The 25,461-nt window shown below is 51.4% G+C and overlaps 1 protein-coding gene across 5 annotated transcripts; it reads left to right on the top strand.

The window, feature by feature from the left end:
- Positions 1–1,117: 1,117 nt before the first annotated feature.
- On the top strand, positions 1,118–25,461 carry CACNG5 (calcium voltage-gated channel auxiliary subunit gamma 5). 5 transcript variants are annotated; one of them, XM_049811672.1, is made up of 8 exons: positions 1,118–1,298; positions 6,611–6,736; positions 11,848–12,155; positions 18,741–18,978; positions 19,738–19,824; positions 20,589–20,729; positions 21,371–21,516; positions 21,934–25,461. In XM_049811672.1, exons 4-8 carry the CDS (start codon positions 18,771–18,773, stop codon positions 22,189–22,191), a joined length of 840 nt encoding a protein of 279 aa, XP_049667629.1. In that variant the 5' UTR covers positions 1,118–1,298; positions 6,611–6,736; positions 11,848–12,155; positions 18,741–18,770; the 3' UTR covers positions 22,192–25,461. The 5 variants fall into 5 exon arrangements, with proteins under 5 accessions (XP_049667629.1, XP_049667628.1, XP_049667627.1 ...); XM_049811671.1 differs by having other exon boundaries at positions 6,589–6,736; XM_049811670.1 differs by lacking the exon at positions 1,118–1,298 and adding an exon at positions 5,427–5,437 and having other exon boundaries at positions 6,589–6,736.

Raw genomic sequence — 25,461 nt, 5'->3', positions numbered from 1 at the left:
CTCCGGCATCTTCCCAAGCCTCCCCCCCGGCCATGCTGCCCACGAAACGACAAAAAATAGCAAGTGCCAAGGCAGCTGGCATGGAGCATCCATCACCTCCCACACAAGTCACAGCAGCTTCAGCATCGCGTCGCCAGTTCCTTGCATCTACCTGCTCTCCCTCCTCTTTCCTTGGGCAAACGCTCCAATTTCTGACTGGTGTAGACTTTCCCTTCCTGTGCCCAAAACACATTTTACAGCCTGATAAACAATTAAAGTTGGTCGATAACTGTTGTCCGACGGCGGACCAGAGCCACACGTGGGTTCGAGGGGCGGCTGCCCACGGCCCAGCTCATCCCAGGCTGTTTGCTGGGCAGATTTTCTGTCTGAATAATTCAGCAGAAATTAGAGGGAGTGGGAGGGGAGGCAAACCTGAGGTTTTCTATCAGTTCGTGGCCCAGGTTGACAGGATCAGACCTTTTATGGTGTAGTGTCCTGAGTGCCTTCAAGGTGACTTCTGCTGGAAGGGAAAAGACCAGGGAAAAGCTTCCCTGCAGATGTCACCTGCAGGAATTAAACACTCGTAACCGAGACGGGCCCTCAGCACCCCACCACACCACTGACTGCCCTGGGAGAGCTGCTGTAAAGAATTGCTTCCGCTCTGGGCCATTAATGAAGCTTAAATCCCTCCTCACTAATAAGATTTGACCTTGGGTACATCCTAAAAGCTGCCTGCTGAGGTGTCCACGGAGCTTCGTGCTTCCACACTGGTTCTGAATGTGGTACAAGAGGCTGCTCCGCCAGCACGTGGAGCTGCTCCGGCTGGATCAAACTCCATCCTTGCAAGGACTGGCACAGCTGCGGAACATTCTGTGATGTGCAAGATCCCACCCGGCTTCACTCACCCCACCTGTGGCTGCGGTGAAGGATCCTCCTTCTCGAGGAGGAGAGAGCTCAGCAGGGAATAGGGAAAAGTGGGGAGGTCAAAGGGATGCTGCTCTGGAAATGCTGAGATGGCACCAGATGGTGTTATACAAAAAAAAAAAAGAAAAAAAGAAAAAAAACAACAACAACAACAACAAAAAAAAAAAAGAAAAAAAGAAAAAAAGAAAAAAAACCAAAACCAGCTGTTGCAGAATTTGGCAAAGCCCTGCCCCAAGTTTTGGAGGATGTTGAGAAGATGCAAAGTGCTAATTGCCCTGCCTGGGACAACCACACTGAGCTCCTGGCCAGGAGAAGGGGTTGCCACTTCATCGTCTTTTGCCATTAGCAGGGAAACGGGTGTTACGGGGAAGGAATTACGGATAGCTGCTAATGAGGTAGGAGAGTTTAGCTCTGCTTCTGGGGATTTGGGAGGCATCGCTGGTGCCCTCTGGCAGCCTGGCCTTGACACGCCGGTGGGAAACGCTCCCGGTACGAGCGCTGGCGCCGTGCACGCGCTTCGCCCCGGCAGAACTTGCTGTATGAGACGAGCAGCAGTGGAAAATCCATCCGAGTGTTTTAGCCTAAGTACATTTGCATAGAAGCAAAGGGGGCGGGGGAAAGCGACTGAAGCCCAAAATGTGTATTTCTAATTGATTATATGCATGGCTGCTGGGGGCCTCTTACACTGTAATGGTTAATTATGTCACTGGCTGTATGTGCTGCAGCCTTTATTCGTGTTGTATTCAAACAATCCTGCACAGTGCCCAGGTGGCTAATACAGCAGATTGCCTGTCTGGAGAAAAATGAAGGTCTGCTTTGTTTGGTTTCTTTTTTAAACAACATAGAGAAAAGAAAAATGATGAACAGCCAATTACGGTATTAAAATAATGTACCCTGACAGAACGTGATGAACATCCAGGTCTAACCTGCCTCCTGTAGCTGTTTGACTTTATTGGTAATTCCCTGCTGATTAGCTTCATCCCAGGGAAGCCGCCTCCTCCTCCTCCTCCTCCTCCCTGGGGCTGCGTGGGGCTGGGGGTCCTGGAGGGCATCGCCTCTTCCACCGCCTTTTTCCAGTGCAGAATCCGTTCTGCCCACCAAATCCCTGCTCTCTCCTTACCGTCCACCTCCTGCTGGATTTGCTGCCTTCAGTTCTTCCTCAGATGCGAATGGGAGGTACTGAATACCTTTGGGGGTTGTTTTGAGAGCTCCAGCTGCAAGGAAGGGTACACTGAAAAAAAACGTATCTTTGCAACGCCAGCCAGTTCTTCCTTAGGGGGCTGAGACATGAGCCTGGGAAAACATGCTGAATTCGCTATAATTTAAGTATCACTGTAATTTTGTGTGAAAGAACATATGCGGAGGTGCAGTCCCTCAAAGACAAATAACCAGTATGCTTTGGTTGCCAGCTGGGGTCCTACCGGGAGGCAGGTTTCCTCACTGGGGCTTCTCTGTATTAGGCTCCACCATGTTCTTGTTGGAGAAATCAAAACTTGTACATCTGCATCGGCTGCTATTATTTCTATAAATCAAAACAGAGCTCGACAAGCCAGAGCACATGGCTCCATTGACTTCAAACAAGCCATCCAACCAACACCTCCTCTGCATCTCATATCGCACTTTAATTTGAATTATTCTATTTAAGACAGAATTGTTTTGCTAACCGAGGACACCTCGGGCAGAGATGCGGCACGTTTTAGCCGGAGCGCTGGGAATCAGTGACCCAGTACTTACTAGAGGCTGAATTTATTAGACTTGTAATTAATACATTATACTTTTGTTTTTTTCCTGCTGGGAGATCTTAGCAGCGCCTTCCCTGGGAGCCATCCTGCTGTCCCGCACCGCTGCTCTCGCTGCCCGGCTCCCTCCTGCAGGGACCTGGCTGGAGGAGCGACCCCGGCACGTGCTAAAGCCCTTGCACGGAATAAGCTCTCGCTGCAAAAATTGCTGTACAAATCCGAGCTCCAGGCGCTGCGATGGTGGCCGTGAGCCACCCTCGGCCCTGCTGCCTGGGCTGGCAGCTCACGTAGCAGGAGTGACCCGCTCGGTGCGTGACCCTTTTCTTGTCCTTCCCACCGTACCCAAGGAAGCGTCCCATCGCTGGCCACCTTGATGGAGCTGTGTCCTTATTCTTGGCTCGGCAGCTAATTTTCTATGTGTTTTGGCTGAATCACTCGGCCTGGCCGTGGTTTCCAGAGCCCACAGCATCTGCCCCTGCGTCCCTCTCTCCTTTAGCCCTGGCTTTCTCCCTGCCCTGGTCCCAGCCCTGCCAAGCTGGCTTTTTCTCCAGCACGCTGGCTTGCTGCCCTCCAGTCCTCCCCGCTGTCTGCCGTGCCCTTAGCTGTGGATTTGTTTGACGCTGGTGGCTGGAAGCAGTTTTCCCTTCCCCAAATCCCAAATGAGTCGGATCCTGGGAAGCGCAGCCCACCTGGAGCTGCTGCCCCAGTCAGTCCCACCCGTGTTTTTCCAGATTTGGGGTGCAGAGGGGTTGGGGGGTGCATGGAAGGGAGGATGCACAGAGGGGCAGGGGCAATGCTGGCTCCCACCCCAGCTCCAGTGGTGAACTGGAGCCCTGAGGGACTGGGGACTGGAGGGAAACGGGGAGAAGGGAAAGGAGAGGACCAGGGGAAAAGAGGGGGGAATAGAGGGGGAAAAGGGAAAGGGTGAAAGGAGAGGGAGGAACGGGGAGAAGGGAAAGGAGAGGACCAGGGAAAAAGAGGGGGGAATAGAGGGGGAAAAGGGAAAGGGTGAAAGGAGAGGGAGGAACGGGGAGAAGGGAAAGGAGAGGACCAGGGGGAATAGAGGGGGAAAAGGGAAAGGGTGAAAGGAGAGGGAGGAACAGGGAGAAGGGAAAGGAGAGGACCAGGGGGAATAGAGGGGGAAAAGGGAAAGGGTGAAAGGAGAGGGAGGAATGGGGAGAAGGGAAAGGAGAGGACCGGGGGGAATAGAGGGGGAAAAGGGAAAGGGTGAAAGGAGAGGGAGGAACAGGGAGAAGGGAAAGGAGAGGACCGGGGGGAATAGAGGGGGAAAAGGGAAAGGGTGAAAGGAGAGGGAGGAACAGGGAGAAGGGAAAGGGGAGGACCAGGGAAAAAGAGGGGGAAATAGAAGGGAAAAAAGGGAAACGGTGAATGGAGAGGGAGGAATGGGGAGAAGGGAAAGGAGAGGACCAGGGAAAAAGAGGGGGGAATAGAGGGGGAAAAGGGAAAGGGTGAAAGGAGAGGGAGGAACAGGGAGAAGGGAAAGGAGAGGACCAGGGAAAAAGAGGGGGGAATAGAGGGGGAAAAGGGAAAGTGTGAAAGGAGAGGGAGGAACAGGGAGAAGGGAAAGGAGAGGACCGGGGGGAATAGAGGGGGAAAAGGGAAAGGGTGAAAGGAGAGGGAGGAACAGGGAGAAGGGAAAGGAGAGGACCAGGGAAAAAGAGGGGGGAATAGAGGGGGAAAAGGGAAAGGGTGAAAGGAGAGGGAGGAACAGGGAGAAGGGAAAGGAGAGGACCGGGGGGAATAGAGGGGGAAAAGGGAAAGGGTGAAAGGAGAGGGAGGAACAGGGAGAAGGGAAAGGAGAGGACCAGGGAAAAAGAGGGGGGAATAGAGGGGGAAAAGGGAAAGGGTGAAAGGAGAGGGAGGAATGGGGAGAAGGGAAAGGAGAGGACCGGGGGGAATAGAGGGGGAAAAGGGAAAGGGTGAAAGGAGAGGGAGGAACAGGGAGAAGGGAAAGGAGAGGACCGGGGGGAATAGAGGGGGAAAAGGGAAAGGGTGAAAGGAGAGGGAGGAACAGGGAGAAGGGAAAGGAGAGGACCAGGGAAAAAGAGGGGGGAATAGAGGGGGGAAAAGGGAAAGGGTGAACGGAGAGGGAGGAACAGGGAGAAGGGAAAGGAGAGGACCGGGGAAAAAGAGGGGGGAATAGAGGGGGAAAAGGGAAAGGGTGAACGGAGAGGGAGGAACAGGGAGAAGGGAAAGGAGAGGACCAGGGAAAAAGAGGGGGGAATAGAGGGGAAAAAAGGGAAACGGTGAACGGAGAGGGAGGAACGGGGAGAAGGGAAAGGAGAGGACCAGGGAAAAAGAGGGGGGAATAGAGGGGGAAAAGGGAAAGGGTGAAAGGAGAGGGAGGAACAGGGAGAAGGGAAAGGAGAGGACCGGGGGGAATAGAGGGGGAAAAGGGAAAGGGTGAAAGGAGAGGGAGGAACAGGGAGAAGGGAAAGGAGAGGACCAGGGAAAAAGAGGGGGAAATAGAGGGAAAGCGAAGGAATAAAGGCAAAGGGTGAAAGGAGAGGGAGGAAGGGGACAGAGGGAAGGGGGGGAGGAAGGAGAGGTGGATGGAGGAAGAGGGAGGGAGGGAAGGGGGAGGGAAGAAGGCAAGGCTGCTTGAAGGGAGGGCTGGTTGAAGGGAGGGAGGCAAAGGGGGCACGGAGGGAGGGCGAGGTGGGCTGTCCCCGCCGGCGCCATGTGATGCCCCCTCCTCCCCGGGCTCTCCCGGCCCTCCCCGCAGCGGAGCGGAGCGGAGCGGAGCATCCCCGAGGCCGCCGGCTGCGGTGCCGGTGAGTACCGGGGGGGGGGGGGGGGGGGTAGTTTGGGAGGTGGGGTGGGGGGGGGGGTCCCCTTCCATGTCCGAGCCAGGTTGCCCCGGGGAGGGGGGAACGTAGTGGTGGAAGTGGTTTCGGGGGAGGAGGAGGGGGTGTCCCGAATTGGGTGTAAAAACCTGAAAGTTTAAATGGGGGGGGGGGGGGGGGGTGCGGAGCTTGAGGGCGTATATTTCTATATTTTTCTATATTTCCTTTGGAGTCAGAGCCGGCTGTGCCCTCGGTAGCTTCTCCCGGGGTGGGGGGGGGGGGGGGGGGGGGGCAGCGGGGGACGGACGGGCACCGGGGGGGGGGGACGGGGACAGAGACACCGGGAGGGGGACACGGGCACCGGGAGGGACACGGGCACCCTTGGGGGGACACACCGGCACCGGGGGGGGGGGGGGGGGGGGGAACCATCCCGGGAAGCAGCCGCCGCCCGGCCCCGGTAACGGAGCCCGGGTCCGCCGTGCCGAAGCGATTTTGTCCGGTCGCACCGTCCCTGCTCCACCGGGAACTGGGTTTTTTTTTTGGGGGGGGAACCCCGAGTGAAAGGCTCAGGTTGAGACTTTGCAGGTGGGGGAGCCGGTAAAACATCCCGGGGTTTGTTGTTCCCCCCAGGCTGCTGGGATACAGAGGGGATCTCTCGGGCACTGGGAGCATCCCTCTGTGCACCGGGGGTTTTGGGAAGGTTGGGTGGGAAAAGGCATTTTCGCAGGGAATAGAAAGTCCGCTGGAAGTCAGGGGCTGCTGATGTTTTTCAGGGTGTTTTTCACCCCTCGGAGAAGGGAGTGTGAATTCAAGTGAGGCTATGTGAGAAAAACCTGACGCGGTTGATAAGTGAAGGAAAGTAGAGCGGAAAAAAACCCCACCCAACAACAAAAAAAACCCACCCAAAAACTGGATCATGTGTTACCATATGAACAGGCGAATGGGGACATGGAGCCTGTCTTCACTTCTCCACACTCTACTTATTCATATCCTTTGAAAGGTGGTGAAACGTGAAATGTGGTATTTCAGCCGCCACGGCAGCGAGCAGAGAGGGTTTCTGACACACCGTTCCGCTGTTGATTAATTGCTTGGCATTTTGTAAAACTTCATCAGCCCCTGACGCGTGATGATTTTTGCAGCTTTTAGGGCTGGGTCTTCCAGACACGAAGCAGCTGAGGTTCCTCGGTGGTGTCCGGAGAGTGGGTCTGACCTGCAGCATCGCTGTCCCCGCCGTGTCCCAAACTTTCGCGGGGGGTGAAGACAACAGAGGAGGCCTCGCCGGAGGTGGTAGGTGGCCAACGTGGTGGAGGTGAGGCTTTGGGAAGGGCAGCGAGGGCAATTACGTTCGCTGAAAGAGGCACTACTTCAGCAGGAATGCTGAAAAGGAGTATTTCAGCTGAAAAAGAGTGTTTCAGCCAAGTTTCGTACAGTAGCAGCGGGTGCCGGTGGCGTGAGCCGGGCAGGCAGCTTTGCTGGAGGAGCCTTCCCACGTTTCCACCACTTTTGCCCTTTGGTTTCACAAGTGCCGTGCATTTGGGCTTCCTTCGGAGGCTCATCTGCTGCTGGATTTTTCAGGGCACTGGTTCAGTCTGTCGCATCGTGACCCACGGAAAAAGCCAAAGGGCAGGAACCTGGCTCTCAGCGCTCGTCCCGCTGCCATCGTGCCTTCCCCTTGGCCGCCCTGCGGCTGCTCCACGTGGCATCCAGGGGACAGAAATGCTTCTGTGCATATATTTCCCCAGTCCCTTGCTGTATTATTGTAGCTGTTGAATATATTCATTGAGCTGAATGAATCCCCACCTGGCAGCATCCGTACCGCAGCATTTGCAGCTTCGGCTTCATTTTATGGAGAGGGAAGGGAATATAAAATACAAAAGGGAAATAATGCACAAGCCTGCAGAGGCTTCAACGGTATCGGCAAGCTGTGAGCTGTGCAAGTGTATGGCTGGAGAGAGCGCCGGGAGCTTTTCATAAGTCAGCTGGGAAGATTTAAAGCCCTGGTTTTAAGGTGGCATTTTTAAACTAACTAGATGGTGGAGTCTAGGTCAAAAGTTATCTGGGAATCTTAATCTCACGGAAATTAAAGGGAACTGGGGTTCTAGGTGTGCTCTAGAAAGAGGATTTGGAATCAAATTCATACCAATTTTATCGCTGTATAGCCACAAACTTCTGACATTTATAGTAAAGTATTTACTGGGAAAATGGAATTTGTCAGAGGACGACACTGATGCATCATCAAACTTGGAAAACGGGCTGTTACAGAGGAGTGGGCTTTGTGTCTGGTCCCTTTGGAAGACGGGACTTGCAGCTTTTCCCTTATTATGAGGGAGGTATCGCTGCTCATCAGTGAAAAACGTCATTAGAGCGGTGCTCATGGCTGCCCTGAGAGGGGGATTATTTGAGCACCACAGCAGATGGCATCCACTGACCCAAGACAACTTGCGGCTAATTCATTTTCCCACTGGGTGCCCATCCAGCGCTGGTGGGTGACGTCCCCAGGGAGCAGAGGCTCAGGTCTACCGGGGCAGGACCTTGCTCACCCTTGAAGCCCTACAAGTGGGCAGCCCCACGGCCCCGGCTTCTTCTCAGGGGACATTAAACACTTGGTTACAATCGATGTGCCTTGTCTCTGCGGCAGCTCTGGCTGGGAATACCTCTGCTTGCTCGGAGAGGTGCGGTGGGTTATGTTTGGTAGATATGACCCAAGTGTGGGATTGCAGTGGGGTCCTGGGTGGGCGTCCATGTCCCCCCACCTTCTTCCAGCCCCCAGGACATCAGGGAGAGCAGAGCTGGGAGCGTGGTGGGTAGAAACCTCCCCTTTTGTGGCAGTCAGAAAGTCGGGTGTAGATGGGAAGAGAGTGTCTGTATGGGTTTGGTTACTAAAAATTCAGCAACGGAGGTTGATAACCTAACGTTAAGCCCAGGTGAGACTCACACAGGTATGTGATGGATTAGGAGGAGTTGAAGCTTCACCCAGTAGAGAATTAGTAAAACTGGGGGGTGGGAAGCCCAGAAACAGCAGCCATTGCTTAGACACATGCAGATAGGAGGAGTTTTCCAGTCTTCCCTTTCCCAGGGCAAAGTCACTCCCTGGGTGCCACATCCCAGGCAAAAGCTGAGCCATCTGTAAGAATTAGCACTTCAGGGACTGGGATACAACATATCACAGAAGAAAAATGTTTTAACTATTTGGGAAATACTTAACCGAGGTGATGCTCAAGTCAGACACTGCAGACTGTACCGAAGCCAGGTGAGAAGCACTGATGTGGGGACCCATGGCAGGTCCTGGCACAAGGTGGGACGGGAAATCCTGGAGCATCCTCCACCGGCTCTCACGGAGGGACGGACCACGAACATCCCGCCTGTCTCACAGCTGAAAGCGTGACTCGAAGCCCGTTGTCCGAGAGCCCTTCCCAGGACCACGGCAGGGTCTAGGTGAAGCCGTGGTGGGACTGGTGGCTTTCCCTTCGTCTTCTGCCGCCGTGCCTTTTACCCAAGTGAGGGTGGATTTTCTACAGGAACAGCTTTGCCTTTGGCATTGCCAAAACACCTGACCCAAGCTGGGGCTCTGCTTTCATTTCTTGCCATCCCCAGCTTCCCTCATGTCAGATTTCCCCTGGTTCCTGCTGCCATGGCAGCTCAGTGGTGGTGGCTTTTGCAGGGATGCTCAGAGCTGCACTGACTTTATATTCAATAGAAAACGGTCCTCTCCTGGGTGCTGCTGGGAGATCCTGGAAGCTGCAGACAGCCCGAAGCAACACAGCAAACCCAACCTAGAAAACTGAGTGATTTGGAAAGTGTTAAATCCTTCTGATGCTGGAGTTGCTGCTTGGGAAGCAGCACATCTCTCCTGAGGCCCAGAAAAGGTGAGCTACAGGCAGGAAAGAAATTGGGACAAAACTGCCCTTTTCTGTACAACGACTTAAGGAGGGTGGGGATGGCTGAAGAAGAAAGCAATGTCAGCATCATGTGTGTCAACTGTTCTACAGTTCTTACTGTAAAATAGCCTACAGACTGCATGGAGAAGAAAACATCAGGTCATTCTATGGGTGGTAGGAGAGGTGCTGCTGGGTGGGTGCCGCATGGTGATACAAAGGGACGATGTGAATAAGGAGAGGGGTGTAGGTAAAGACCAGCTGCACGCAGTCAGACCGAGTTTCACCTGGTAATGGGTGCTGGTCTGGGGGAAGGATGGAGAAAGAATGAGACCGAGCCTATTCCCTGCCCGTTCCCGCAGACTTTCCCAGGACATGGCTGCACTTCTCCGTGCTGAGCAGGGCAGGCAGCCGACGTCCTTCCGAGGCCACGCTGGGCTTGGTACCGACCTGCAGTCCTCTGACCGGGCCATGCTCCCTGTGCCTGTGTTCAGGCTGCTTCGTGCCCTGCATGGTTTTTCCTACCCTGCCCGCTAGGACATTTACAGTTAAATCCTGGAAATGGCAATAAATCTTGCTAAAATCAGGCCAGTAAAGGGTTTACTATCTCCAATGATGTGTAAATGCTGATTATGTACTTTAAGATCACATAACCTGACTATTAAACCCAACAAGCTACACAAAGCAAAGACTTTTCCCATGTGAAGATGGGACCAAACTTCTGCAGCTGCTCAGCGTCAGACCTGGAGAGCTTTTGCCCCAAGACCCCACCACCGGCATCTGAGGAGTTGTGTCCCAAACTGCTTGAGCAAAGCTGGATGGAGCAGCCCTTGTGTTTGGCAACTGGGTTTAATGGCAGCCACGAATGGCACTTGGGTTATTAAGATGTTTGCTTGAGGCGTGGACGATACAGCCCTTCTCCTCTTTCTTTATGCCATCGTTTCAGTACTCGGAAGTTTTGCTGTAAAGCTGCTTTCTAAGTGGGGAAAGGGGAATGCAATCTCCCGGCCAACAAGGCATCTGCTTCATGCTAGCAATCATGTTTAATCACGTCGAGGGGACAGGGGTCTCGGTGGTGGTGGCCGGCACATGCAGCCTGCCCAACGTGCCGCTTGGCTGTGGCCTTCAGAGACGCCAACGGCGCTCGGGGGATTTCTTCCTTTCTCTCATTTATCACACTGCAAGTGTTCCTAAAACCACTCCAGCTGCCAGCGCTGGCGAGAACAGCTGCAGCGGCAAGGAGCAGAGCTGCGGTGGGCACGGGTACCCAGGGCTTGCCTCTCTCCGCCACCGACACAGGGGAGGTGGAAGAGTTTTAATTAGCTCTTGATGCTATTTTTTACCTCCCAGCACTGCTTAATTTAGCTCAAGCTGTCATACACTGATCGTTAAGGGGAAAAAAAGGAAACGGGGGTGTTAGCCCCTCTCTGCTGAGCAGCCACATCTCCTGAAACCTGGGCTGCTAGCTGGGGCTTTTCTTAGACCTTCTGTAGCCATAAAAGTTTATTGCCCGGAGAAATTTCATGCGCTGGCATTCATAATACATGGCTCCTGCAGGGCTTGCGCTGCATTTGTAGGTTCTGTTCACACCCACTTCAGTTTAAACAACATAAATATCTTATGGAAAAGGCGCCTGAAATCTTCAATCATGCTGTGACCTGCCTTGCCGCTGGAAGGACACCGAGACCTTGAAAAGCTGTCATTATGCAAGGAAGAGGTTTATTCTCCTCTTTGTAATACACAAGGCCATTGCAGGACTTTGTGCCATCTTAAATGACATGGGGAAGTGAACAAGAACCAACTGTTAAAGATTTAATATTCCCTTAGACCAGCCCTGCCTTGGTCATGGTGTGAAGCGGATGCGGGCAGCTGAGCCAGCCGCTCTCCTCCAGCCATCGCATACACCTTGAGATTACGTTGCCTTCGCTTATCCCTGCTGCTGGGTCTGCTCAGGCTCCTTCTGCTCCAGCCAAGGTGAGCAGAGGGAAGGACTATGCCGAAGCCAGAAGAGGGTCACTGGATCGTCAGGTTACTGGAGTTTCTGTATTTAGGATATAAGGTACAGCCTGTAATGTACGGCACACAGAGGTTAATAGGCAAGCACCGCTCCGCGCAGCACACAGCAACGAGATTTCTGCAGATCTTATAGCAAAGTCGCCAGCTGGTTTGCTTTTCAGCACTAGATATTGCCCCTTTTATTCTGCTTTTGTAGCTCTTTGTAGGGTATTGAAACCAGCAGTTTGACTCGTGTCCCTGACTGCGAGCACTCTCGACGTGATGCAGGTAGGTGAATATTGTATGTCAGCTTTGATAGGCAGAGGGTGAGAGGACAGTGGGAAGGGCTCTGCGAAGGAAAGGGCTCAGCTATTGTTATTGTGATGGAAACTTTGTGTGTGTATATGTATAGTTTAGACCGGGAGAACTGGACTTGGGTGCATGGGCGATATTGCACGCTCAGAGCTTTAGCTCCTATTTCCCTCTTGAGAAATGCACTTCGTGTAACACTTTCCTACAAAACCACAGGGTAGGAGCTGCCGGCGAGTGGATGCGGAGCCGTGCCTGCCATCCGCCTGTCCCTGCGTCCCAGCCTCGTGCATCCCTCGTGTGAGTCGGTCGGAGGCGGAGAGCCGAGGCTGCGTCCTCTCCTACGGTCCAGGAGCTCTCCCAGCTCCTCCCAGAGCCGCCCAGCAGCCGAAGCATCCATCGAGGACCCTCCTCGCTGTGACACTTGCCTCGCGGTCGGTCTGCCAGAACGTGAGCTTCCCACCTTCACGGCCAACGTCGCAGGTTTTCCACTTCCCAAAGCGTTGCTTCAGCTGGGATTGAAAGAGGTAAGAGCCCTAAACACCAAGGAGAAAGGAGGCACACAGGCGGGATGTGCTCTAGAAGAGGTTGCGGGGGGGGAGGGATATTTGTGGATCCAGAAAGTCCATGTGAATGAGCACTAGCTGTACGCACGTGGGCTGTGCCAGAAGCCTGTGAGCCGGTACCAGGGAGGCTGTTCGGTCAATGATTTTATTTGTTGAAAGTTGCTGGCATCATCCAAAGCCATTAGTGTGAATGAGCTGGAGCGGAGCCATTGCCCCGGCGAGCACGGCGGCGCGGGCACGGCAGAGGCTGCCCGTTCGGGAAAGTGTCCGGTTAGAGGGCTGGGGAAATAAATCTCAGTTGCTGCTCCTTTGACCTTGTGTATATCATTTGATCTCCTTGTATTTGGTGCTGGAGCTGAAGGTGGGCTCAGTTAATCAGTGACAACCATCCTTGCAAACCTGACCCAGGCAAAAAGGGCAGGTTTTGAGCAGACCACAGCAAAAAGGCTGCTGTATGGTCATGAAGGAGAGGGAAGAGCAGCCGTGGGTCAGCCTTGGGGGTTCACTAAGCAGGCTGTGGGTTCAGCAGAAAAATACGGTACTTTCTATATAGCATTTCCTTCACTGTTGCACTGCCATGTAAGGATTTTTGATCAAGCTTGAAAAAATAACTTGGACAAGAAAGAAACACGGGAAGTGCTAGGGAAAAGGGGAATTTCTCAGAAAAATTATGGAAGTCGAGTTTACGAGAAAAAGCCCAACTCATAAAGTTAGTGGAAAGCATTACAGTCTGCGGCAGCCACACGTCATTTCTTCCGATTGTATTTCAGGTGTTCCTTGTGTCCGATGACAAACAAAAAATTAACAGGTTTATGATTGCTGTGGCTCAATCTAGGTTTAAATAACTCATAACCAGCCTTTTTTTTTTTTTTTTTCTTTTAAAAAACCCTCTCTGGAGAGCCTGTGAGCCCAGTGCACTCGATTGATTCAATGCTCCTGTTTCTATCCGGCTGTAATGGCAGTGCTGTGTGCGGGGCTGGGTGCGCAGCACCGCTGTTCGCAGCCGAGGGGAAGCTTTCAAGTCCAGTATTGATCCTTTTGAAGTTTATGGCTGCTTGTAGTCGCAGTTACTAGTGTTTGTTCAAACTGCCATGGGATGGACTGTTTCATTTCTTAATATCAGGCTAAAACTCCTCCACATCAACAAGATTTATTCCTGTACTTAATTTTTCCGATACATAATTTCTCCCTCAGAAATCGAGCTGACATTTCTATATGACACTAACGCAGCTCTGTAAAGCCGCCTTATATATTTCTGTCTTCCCATGTACCATGTGAGGTGGTGGGTGCCGGCAGCCCAGGACGGGTCTCCGGGGAGCCCTACGGACCAGCTCCGACACGCGTCCCCTTCGGCCATTTCCCTCTCAGCGTACCAGCCCAGGAGATAACTGCTTTTCTCTGCAGCCATCCCTGCTCTCCTTTAGCCATTGTATGGAAGCAGAGCAGTTTTGTGTTTCTCTCCTACCTGCAGCACACCTTTTCCAAGCTTCAGGAGGGGCTGTTGCTTCCCAAGCGGTAATTCCAAAACCAAAATTATATTTGCCAATCGCCCAGTTTTCCAGGTCAGGTTTGTGGAGCTGCTTCTCCTGGGTCCCCAGACGGAGCAGCGGGCACTGCCCGCACCACCTCCTCCTCTTCCTCTCCTCTGCTGAGCTGCTATGCCATTTTGTGACCGCCTTTCCCTTCCGTTGTGGTTATTAATGATCAAATCAGGCTTTTCTGGATTTGCCCACCAGGGAGACAGGGTGACGTTGTGCTGTCTGAAGGAGGGTGACGACGCGGCGGTGGCCTCATCCAGCTCCCTGGCAGGGTCCTGCCTGCCCAAGCACTGCTGGCTCTGAAAAGTTCAGTTCTGAAAGAGCCACTCTCCTTGACCTATTTATTTTTGCCCACGTCCGTGGCCTGCGTTGTGTCCTGAGGAAGAGATCGTGCTGTTTGAAGGCCCTTTATTTTTAGGCAGCCCGATTTTCTTGTCGTAGCTTAGTGGGAGCTGGTCCTTTCAGTTCAGCTCCATCACAGCTCACGCTCTGTGTTCGCCGGCTCTTACCCAGGTCCCCGATGTTCTTTGTACATCGATCGTTCGCTCAGTGGTTTCCTAACCCACCCACCCCCCCCCCTTCCACCGGGCTTCGTTCCTTCTCTTTTATGTTCTGCTCAGCCTCTCCCACTGCTCCAGGTCCATGGCTTAACCTCTGATTTCCCTCTGCCCTTGGCTTGCAGCCGGGACCAGGCTTTCACAACCGCAGAGGCAGGTCGCCAGGCTTGTCCTGGATCCCAGCACCCCTCCACAAACCAAACCTTCCCTCCCGTCTGCTCCAATAACCTTGGCAGTGCTTCCCCTCCTCACAAATGTCAGGAAATTGGAAATGATGCTCTAGCCACATAAAAAATCAATAGCTGCCTCCTTGGCCTGGCTTGGCCCTGTTCTTTCTACCTTTACTCAGGGCAGGAGGGAGCGTTGTTTTCCACTGAACTCGGAGCAGTGATTTATTGACAGGACCCACCCTGTGCGGGCAGTTGACCGGCAATATATTTATTTATCTCAGCCCATCCACGTAGCCCAGAGCAGTGGCTTGGGCTCGGTGTTAGGTCACGGAGGGGTGGGCTCAGAAATCTGGACCGGGGTAACATTTTCTTTTTGTGACCGTGGAGTAATAGGTAAGGACTTCAACTCACTCCTAGATGTGGGTGAACTGCATTAGGAACAATGCCAATATTCATTTCATTTTCCGAAGGGGTCAGTCCCGGCGAGGGCCATGTGCAATTCCCATCAGAAGCTATGGCTCCAAGACAAAAAGAAATTCATTATGAGGACTGCAGATTACATTGCAGACTGCCTTTATTATTCCCTGGCCTACTACCAGAAGGCACAGTGTGACTGAAGGAGCAGGAACAGTTCTAAGGTCCTATTTCTTGGAAATCTTTGGGGCTATATTCATTTAATCTAAAATACAGCTACTTTTGGAAACCAAACAGCATCACCTTTTCAGCTGTAGGAAGCATAACACAGTTGGTAAAGGTTACTGGGGACTAAATCCTTGCTAAAAATCAAGCCAGCTCCTGTTCATGTCCTTGAAAAATCTTTCTCTTGGGAGCCCTGCTAATTCTCCAGGCGCTGGACATAAGGGAAGGTTTGTTCCGAGCGGCTGCTCTGCACTATCACTGCCTCCTGTCCCCACCGCATTGGGCTCGATTTGATGTGCCAGCAAGGCAGCAATAGGGATCACTCTCTAATGCATCTGTGATTACATGGAAATTGAAGTGTGAGCGAGAAAAGAAATGAGGCAATTGAGAGGCGTGACTCTGATGCCCGACCCCTCTCCCTGCTGCCAGTGTCACCCCAATGACCAATATAAATGATGCCAAATGGGTATATTTTTCAGTGCCTGGAGTTGATAGGCAGCAAATCACAGGAAATACTTAGCTATTTCCCTCTGAATGGCTTTATCTGCACCTTCACATACTCCCTACTTTGATTTTTGGCTCCTTATTAACGAAAACCATGCAGGAAGGATGGCTGCTGATGATACACAAGCCAAGAATAGACTCCAGCTCCTTTTACCATTTTGGCACCAAAATGTCAAGAGGGATGAGACACCTTGTAGTAAACGCTGTTCATTTTGAGGCAGCCACTAGAAACTATGGCTCTGATTGAGTTAGGGAGAACTGATGAGCCAGAGGATCTGTGCTTTGCCTGGTCATATTGCTGGCTCAAATGGGATCTCTGAAGAGATGGGAAATGGCATACCCCCATCCAGTGAAGGGGTGAAGTGGTGTCCTAATCTCTACAGCTCTGCCAGTCTCTCCCCTTGACGGTAAGGTTGTCCTCAGGGTATCAAGGTGCAGGGTTACCTTTGCAGGACGTGCTTCTCTGCCCCGTAGCTACCAGTTTCTTCTTTAGCCGCTGCCTCCTAATTTCTCAGGAAAAAACAAATCTGAGCATCTCCTCCACGCATCCCGTTCCTCGCACCCCTGGCAGGGAGGTGTCCCTCCTGGTAACGCATCCTGCTTTTCCTGAGCTGAGGGAAACACTAAATAAGAACATTAGAAATGAGGCTTCTTAGCAAAGCCAAAGGTGGAAAGCTTGCAGCAGCGTGAGCTGGAGCATTTGCTTGGGCTGTCTGTAAGCGACAGCACTCCCCTTCCCGTAGGTCGGTACCTTCTGGGAAACGGCTCAGTGTGAACGTAGGAAGAGCCAAATCCTTAATTTCATATGGGAGAGAATTGTCAGAGCTGTTGCAGCGCTTGAGGGTGCAAGTACATCTGCTTCCTACCAAGATGTACTTGTCTGCTTTGGACTCGGGGTGGGATGCGATAATAAAAGTCTCTCTCTCCCTTTCTCTCTTTTGCTCAAGAATTTGCAACTCTTTCAGCAGCATTCCCTACTTTTCTCTCGTACTGCTGCCCAGAGCAGCAAGCTAAAGCTACAGACAGGCCTTGGGTGTTGCACCCATTCAGTAAATGCAGTTATTTGGACTCCACAGTAACTACAACTTTCCTTCACATGGATCTTGTATGAAACTCACTGCAAGATCAGCCCAGGACTGGGGATCTTGGTGCTTTGCATTTGTGCTATAGATGTGCCAGGGACGGGCCCTGCAAGAGCACAGAGCTCCTCGAGAGAGCCCGGCTCACAGCCGGTTCAGCGGCAAGAAATAGCTATCAGCATCGTCTGCTTGTATTAATCATGAGGGAGCTATGGCAGAACGTTATCTTTGGAGGCTTTCAAGTGTAAAAGTGCAAGCTATGAGGGCTTTTGGCATCTCTGAGAGTCACTGTAAGCGAGTAAGTATTAATATATTCTCATCAGAGGTGCAAGAAAAAAAGCCCTCTTCCAGTCCACTCGCCGGCCAGACATGTCAGAACAGCAACCCGTCATCTCCCGGCCCGGGCAGGAGCCGATTTAATCACTAAATCCCACCACCTTTGCCACAGTGATAACAGCAACAAGATTTCTCTTCCCCAAAGCCCGTTCCCCAACACGTGCCGTGATAGCAGACACCGGCTGTGAGCACGGGCACGATGGAGTTATTCCTGCATAGGTTCAAAAGCTGACGCCTGGGGAGATGTACGACATTCGTGCCCCTGGCTCTATTGTTTATCCGTCGTTATTTGGGGAATTGGTGTTTCAAATGAAATGTGTGCTGAGGAGGGCTCTGCCCTCCTTCCCAGGCGGTGGGACGTGGCGGGGGAACGCGGTGCTCTGCCCCCAGCCCTCTCCCGTTTGTTGTCCCTTGAAACTTCACGCGGCACGAACAAGCCTCGTGCGATTTTTAAGGGAGCCCAAGGAAGATGCATCCCGCTGCTACTGTGTTAAATTCGGTAGCTTTTGTTGTCTAGCTGGATTTACATTATTTTTTTTTCCTTATTGTTTGCAGTGCCGAACGACGCAAAATGTGCCTTAGAAAATGACATGACAGGGCACTTCTCTGTGATTCATACTGCCTTTATAAAAGCAGTCAATAGCGCTATCTGCCTCATTCCCACTCCCCAGAAGACCATCTCTCCTCCGTATCTTTTCCTTCTTGCTCTTATTCCTCTAATCTTTCATTTCAGTGGCCCTCCCCCCCCCCCCCCCCCATATTAATTGCACTTTTTCTCTGCTGCACCAAGAGCTCTGATTTCTGGTGATGTTTTATCAGTCTGCAGGGCACTGTGAGAACTGCTAAATTCCACAAATTAGCAAAAATAAAAGAAAAATAAATAAAAAAAAGAGTCCATCTATAAGCAGCATGGGGATGAGGGAAGTTTTTTTCGCCTCCTCCTTTAATGTTTGCCCAGGGCCTGACTGCAGCTCTTTGGCCCCATTTCCCTGCCTCCCCTGAAGCACAAGCTGAGTTTGGACCGGTTCAGTGTGTGCGTTCAGCCGACACCAGCACTGGCAGCTCCGATCCAGCAAGTGCAATAAAAAGCAAAAAAAAAAGGCAAGCTATTGCGTCGCGCTGCTCTGCTTCGAGGCATTTGATGGTGTCAGCGTGCGTAAACGTAGCATGGTTTTTGCAAAGTCGGGATCTTGATCCCCCAATGGGCAAATCTACCTTGGAAGAGGAAAAATGGCAATACTGGGGGGAGCGAGGTGGTGACTGGAGCTGCTCTGGGGCGGGTTTTGTTTCAGCAGCTGAAAGTATCTTTGACGATCCCTTAACACGGTGTCCGTGGAGCGTCAGGTAAGGCTCTGAGGATGGCAGACGCTGCGGTTCGGCTACATCCTCGGGGAGACGCGTGCCAGCTTTGGCTGGTCAGCAGGAATTCACCTGCAGCAAATAAAACGGGAGCCGATGAGCTGCTCCCGGCCAGCCCATCCCGCGCCGATCCCACCCCGGCCCCCGGCACATCCACGAGCCCCAGGCTGGCGCGGGGCAGCAGTCGGGTGGGATTTGGTTCAAAGTCTCCATCTGTCAGGGCCCGCTGTGATTGTTTTAATGGCTTGCTTATTTCAGCTCGACCTATATAAGCAATTAAGGGCAGAGGGCAAAGCTTTGACACATCCGTTCCCCCAAAAAGCTGTAGACGGCTCCGTGCTGACGGCTGCATCCCTTCTCCCAGCAGCCGTCCCCGTTCCAGCCTCGGTCCTTTATGCATTTGGGAATGAGCACCTGCGGCAGGAAGGCGCTGACCCTGCTCAGCAGCGTGTTCGCCGTCTGCGGCCTCGGCCTCTTGGGCATCTCCGTCAGCACCGACTACTGGCTCTACCTGGAGGAGGGCATCGTCCAGCCCCAAAACCAGACGGCGGAAATCAAACTGTCGCTGCATTCGGGGCTCTGGAGGGTCTGCTTTCTGGCAGGTACGGCCTCCCTCCCAAAAAAACGTCCCCCGCTAAGGTGACGTTTGCCGCGTGGCGGTGTCGGACCGTGGGAAAGGGCCAGGGAAAATAGGATTTTTAGATGCTCTGACTATCTTTGCTTCCAAACTTAGGCACAACCCGAGTAACGCCGTCACTCCGTGCCCAGCTTTAATAGTCAGATGGATAAATGTGCCTTTGCACGCAGACTTTGGGTGAGTTTGCTGCTGCTGTGCCAGTCCCTGCTGCTCCCCGTCCCGCTCCATCCCGGCACTGCGGCCACAGCGCCTTGGGCAGCAGCTCAAAACTTTCCTTTTTGTCTCTGCAACATTTAGATTCAGGTCAGCTGGACCGTTCCCTCCATCCGCGCCAAGTTTGATGAAGCAACTTGGCTGCAGGGACGGAGTTGAACAAAACCCAAGGGAATGGGAATCTCAAAGTGACCGATCTGAAATGTCACAAGGTTTAAACTTCCTTTCCAAAAAAATCAGGGGAGTGAGGAGCTCTGATACCACCCTGGGGTGACCTTAAACCCTCTGGCTTCAGGGTTCACGTTTTTGTGTACAAGGGAATTCTTTTGCACAAGGGAGATGGTAGTTAAGAGATGTCTTTCTTCAGCCCCAAACACTGACACCTAAGATGCAAGCAGCACTAAAAAGCAAGACTGGTTTTTATGCATGCACTGAAATAAATTTTAAAGCCACTCTCTCCCCCACCAGAAATAAACAAATATAGGTGTGATTTGGTCTCTGTTTGCTGCAGGTGAAGAGCGTGGCCGGTGCTTCACCATCGAATACGTCATGCCCATGAACATCCAGCTGACATCCGAATCCACAGTCAACGTCCTGAGTAAGTGATCCGGTGGGGTCTTACCCTTTGCTTCCTGCAAAGCACCAAAGGGTCACTAGGGATCCCCCAAGAAATCCTCCCTGTGTCCTTGCCGAAGAAGATCCTAGTTCGTCGACAGTGCTACCATGCAAGGATGCAACTACATGTTTACTCTGTGGATTACCCAATGTGGTCCTAAGTTTTTGGGGACATCCCTTTCTGATGGCAGGATGCTCACAGAGGCTCCACGCCATACAATTTCCTGTCACTGGCTATTCAGCGCTGATGCTTATGGAAGTATTTGGCTTTATAGCCTCCTCTCTGTAATTTGCAGCTGTATTCATGCTGTAGCAGTCAATTTTACACATTACATAGTGGGATGAATTAAGGATGGAGTGTCACAGCTCTCACGGTGAATACTGCAGTCATTTCTGATTTAATAAATTGAAGTGTCCAGCAAACAGTTTTGCAGCAAAGCTAAAGAAAAACACAGGTTCCGATGGTTTTTTCCTGTGTAAGACTTCACACAGAAGCCCTCAGAAATGCAAACATTAGTAGACGTTTCCACAGCCAGCCAGAGTCACCTCTTTACTCAGCTCATTAGCAAAGAGGGGAAGCCCTGCCAGGGGCTGGGGTGGGTTAACCACATTAACCAGGAGCTAGGAAGGGCACAACGTGGTCAGAGAGCAGCGGGGTTGGAGCCATCTCACCCAGCCGAGCCCATTTCTCACGCTGTGTGGGGAGGATTGACCTGTTCTCGCTTTCCTCTGCTCCTCTCCCACCAGAGATGATCCGCTCTGCCACCCCCTTCCCTCTGGTCAGCCTCTTCTTCATGTTCATCGGCTTCATCCTGAGCAACATCGGCCACATTCGGCCTCACAGGACCATCCTCGCCTTCGTCTCGGGGATATTCTTCATCCTGTCAGGTGAGTTTTCCTAGCCAGCTTTTCTCCTGAAAATCCTTGAGCCTGGAACACGTTTGCTTTCGTAGCTGCTGGCGCTCTCCTAACCCGCTGTGGTGGCTCCTCGTTGGAGTCATCACCCGCGGGGGCTCCTGGCTCGGCCCCGCAGCCTGCTCGGGCTTTGCAGGATGGAAAATCACCCGGTGCAAAACTTGTTTGTGGCAGTGGCAGGGAGATGCGGGGGAAAGCACCCACAACCCTTGCAGGAGCAGCTGCTGAGGGAGAGGATGCCACTCATGGCACATGGGTCACAGGAGAGATCCGAAACTTCAGACCGCTCGGTGGGGATGTTTCTACGTGAGACAAGTGAATGTTTTATTCATGGTGTTGTGCTAGTGTTAAACAAATAGCTGTGACAACTGAGCTTTGAAGCCAGCTCCTACCCTGTGCACATGGACTTGCTTGAGCAGGTAACGGTTTGACTGAAATGAGAGGAGTGCCCTGGGTTAGCTCTGAAGGAAAACTGCCTCTTTCCCCAATTATTTCAAGCACACTTCCACAGTTTTACGCTTTCACCCGCAAGTAAGGTCCTAAAGGAAGGCAGTTTTTCAGCAACTTCATCCCCGAAGCGTTTCCCACCATCTTTCTCCTTGGTTTCTCCCCAGGTCTGTCCCTGGTGGTGGGGCTGGTGCTCTACATATCCAGCATTAATGATGAGATGCTGAACAGGACCAAGGACTCGGAAACGTTCTTCAATTACAAATACGGATGGTCGTTTGCCTTCTCTGCCATCTCGTTCCTTCTCACGGAGGTACCCGGGAGCTCTCCCATCCCTGTAATGAGTGTATCCTGTTCTCGGGGCGGGTATCGAGGCTGTGAGCAAAAAGAGGACTCCGATGGGGTTTAAGGGTAGGCTATGAGGGCAGATGGGTAATATAAAGTATGGTGGGAGACATATACAGCAGGGACAGTCCCCGGGCCTGGAGCACTGATGGGGCATTTGATCGCCATTTGATGCCAAGCATGGATGCGGAGGAGGAGGAGATGCCACCTTATTTCCTGCAGGGACCCGGGGCACAGGGCAGTGAAATGACTGTCCTCGAGAGCCCTTGTGCATCGTCAGTAGAGCAAAAAAAAAAGGGATTTATACTTTTGTTCTGTTTCCTTGGTGGTGGATAAGGCAGCCATCAGCAGGGTGAGCGTCAGGCCGTGTCTCTCTCCCCTGCAGAGCGCCGGGGTGATGTCCGTTTACCTCTTCATGAAGCGATACACGGCCGAGGACATCTACCGACCTCACCCCGGCTTCTACCGGCCCCGTCTCAGCAACTGCTCCGACTACTCGGGGCAGTTCTTGCACCCGGACGTGTGGGCGCGGGGACGCAGCCCTTCGGATATCTCTAGTGAGGCGTCCCTGCAGATGAACAGTAACTACCCGGCTCTGCTGAAATGTCCCGACTACGACCAGATGTCCTCGTCCCCGTGCTGAGCCCCGCCGCCCCTGCGCCCGCTCCCGCCCAAGCGCCGACAGTCGCCGCGTCCTGGCTCCGTTTGTCTTTTTTTTTTTTTTTTTAGGCCACTCTTTCAGGGCAATTCTCTATTTATAGGAGCGTAAATATAACTGGGGAGATTGGTTATATAACCAATAATGTAACCTAGAGAATTGGGATATTTTCCTTTCTTTGGGTTTTTGGTTGGTTTTTTTATTATTATTATTCTTCCCTGCATAACTAGAAATCTCTCCAAAGTCCTCTTCTTTCGGCTCATCCCGCTGAGCAAACAGCAGTTCTGCCTGGGGGATAAATCCAGGGCTGGACTTGAGAGCAGAAAAAAGAAAATAGAGTAGAACTAAGGAAAAAAAAAAAAAAAGTGGGGCTTTTTTTGGTTTAGGTAGGCTGCAAAAGTTTGTGCATTTGCCTGTATCATTTAATTATAAATTTACTGGCCTAAGTGCCTGCAGGCATAAGGGATTTGTGTAAATTTCCAAGAAATAGCCATTATTAGAAAAATATAAATTTTGTCTTGATTCAATATTTACTGATCGATACATCTCATTGCTGGATATCACTTTTAACCAGGCTGTAACGGGAAATAGCCATCTTTCTCCTCTATACCTCAGCAGGCTTAGACACGAGCGGGTGGTTGTTTCTTTATGGCCACTTGCAAACTGTTGCTTAAATATTCCGCGTTAGACTGGAGGCATTAGAGCCCTGGGGTGTCTGGGCTGTTGGGGTGGCTCAGGCACCCGCCTTTCCTTGGCCATCCCATAGACTGGAAGTCTGAAGAGTGACTGGGAGAATTTCAGTGCAGAGTTGAGTGGGAAACTACCTAAAATCTTCCCATAGGAAACATTAGGGGCAGGACTTAGGGGAAACTATGGCCAGAAGTGCAAGTTACTTTGGTGAAAGGCAAGATCCCAAATCGGTGTAAAGTGATGTAGCTGAAATTAATGGCACTAGTCCACTGTAGCAAAGTAGTCGGTTTATATTTCATTTTGGCAAGAAAATGGTATTTTAGCTGCTTTTTGTGTGTGTGCATGAACCTTATTTGGAGGTTTTCAGTTTTAAAATTTCATATGATGCTTTGGCATTTTGGACTTAGAAGACTTGACAGCTGCCAGGGTGAGAGCATCACTCTGATTGAAAACGAAGGGCAGGGAGGAAAAAGCCGTGCTCCCTCGTGCACTCCTGTGCAAGCCGTGAGCTTGCCCCCTTGCAGGAGAAAGAGCTTTGTCCAAACTTCATTTCTTTTCTTGTTATTTTAAACCTCTCTGAAAATTTCCTTTCTGTAAAGCAAAACCTTCCAGGGATTCTTGGTATATTTGAGCTTGTTTTGTCTTACTGTAGTTGAAAGAAATAGAATATACGCACTTTTAACCTCATTTGTAGCATACCATGTAATGCAAGTTACACCTCTTTTTAATTATTTATTATTTATTTATCATGTATTATTTATAAACTACTCCAAAATAGGGTCCAAGTCCTGGTGCACCACTACTTGCGTCAGCTCTGATGCCCATCCTGTGGGCCCCCACTACAAGTGTGTACATCCAGCCAACTCTCAAACAGGATTATTTCCTCTCCAGTCTCTTCAGATAAGCAAGTAATGTATATCTAGTGTCACTGATTCCTAATTTGCTAAGTTTTAAAACCAGGGCATCTTTTTGTAGACACAGTAGTGTTTACCCTTAGTTTTTGTATTACCCTCAAGCGCCTATTTTCTCATTTTAAAACCCAGTTTGTAAGTGCTGTGTGACAGGTTCACTGCTGGGAAGGTTTAAGCATTAAAGCATAAACCAGCCCCACCATCCAGCGATAAAGCTTGCTGGCCTTTATCTGTTCACCCCAGCCAGATAAACCATCAGTTTTCTGCTGGGATCTCTATGTTCAGTGAGAATTACGCTCCAAGAAAACACTGGAGTTCACATATGATGATCTTGCATTTGCAGAGCCCAATCTAGTTTGCTGGGTTTGATGTTAGCGGTTTCTGGGGGCTCAGACACAATTGCCTTTGCATCCTCCCCTTGATGGGTCCTTTATAATTCTCAGCCCTTCTTGGAAGAGGAAACCTTCAGGATCACCAAAATCGCTGATGCTCAGAGGCGCGAGGGCTGTCCCACACAGCTACGTTCTCCCACGCTGGGGAGTCATTTAGTGCAGTTAATCCTGCGCAGCATCGTGAGACGTCCCTGTCCCCGAGTGGAATATTCCTTTGTACTGATTAAATACAGAATAATTCATTTTATAAATTAAAATGTCTGCCTGCATAAGCAGAAGAAATGGGGAATTAAAAAAAAAAATTCATACCTTCCTCAAGGCCCCAGAAGGTTTAGCAGAATCTAGGGGCAAATTAGGAAAGTAATTATTTCAATTCGTTAGAGAGATTCTCATCATGTGGCTGTATTTGTGAGCCCAGGAGTTCACACATTCACCCAGTCAGCACAAGCCCTTTGTAAGTAAGCGCAGAACTGCCGAAAGAAATCTGTCAAAATAAGTGTTTGCTGTCGGTTCAGTAAAAGCTGGTTTGGGGCAGGAAAATGTGGTGCTTGGTAAAACACGGGCAACAGTGGTTGTGCCGCTGGGTGGTGTTGCTGTCCCTCTAACAGTGCCCGGTGTGGCAGCAGCTCTCGGCATGGATGACTGTGGGCCTCTAAATGTAAATATCACACTTTCCTTGACTGGGGAGAAACTTCTCCAGAGTCTCTGAGGCACAGAAACATGAGCGTGGTGTGGGCGAGGTGGTGGGGTGAGCTGCGGAGCCACCCTGCGAGGTCCTTCTCCCCCCAAGCATCATCCTGCGGTTGACGTTCTCCACAGCGATAAATGCTCAGTAAATAAATGTAGTACCCTCTTAGGACACCTATTCATCGTTTAAACACCTCTCCTAGTCATCTGGCATGGTTTCCCCCCACCTTAGTCTCTGTTACACCACATCCCTCCCTCCTTGAGTAACACCGCCCAGTTGCCTCCTTTGGGCTCTCTCCCACCCCTGTCTCAGTGTTGGCGTCCCGCTGTGTTTTTTCTGTGTCTGTTGCTTGGACTGCAATAAATAAAAAGTGGAGCTTGAGGATAAACTAGCAATTAAATTAGAGGTTTAACCCCTATGAGGCTGAAGTCCCTAAATTTGCCCGATGGGATGAGTCAAGCTGCTCACAGGCCCGTAGGAAGCTAATTGCTCGTCTGATGCTTGGCAGAAAATTGTTTGCACTTAGAAGAAAAAAAAAAATAATCTCTTGTTTTGCATGAATGACTAATTGGTG

Source organism: Accipiter gentilis, chromosome 10, assembly GCF_929443795.1.
Source record: "Accipiter gentilis chromosome 10, bAccGen1.1, whole genome shotgun sequence".
NCBI lineage: Eukaryota > Metazoa > Chordata > Aves > Accipitriformes > Accipitridae > Astur > Astur gentilis.
The sequence above is the reverse complement of the archived record's forward strand: the minus strand, read 5'-3'. Positions and strand labels throughout refer to the sequence as shown.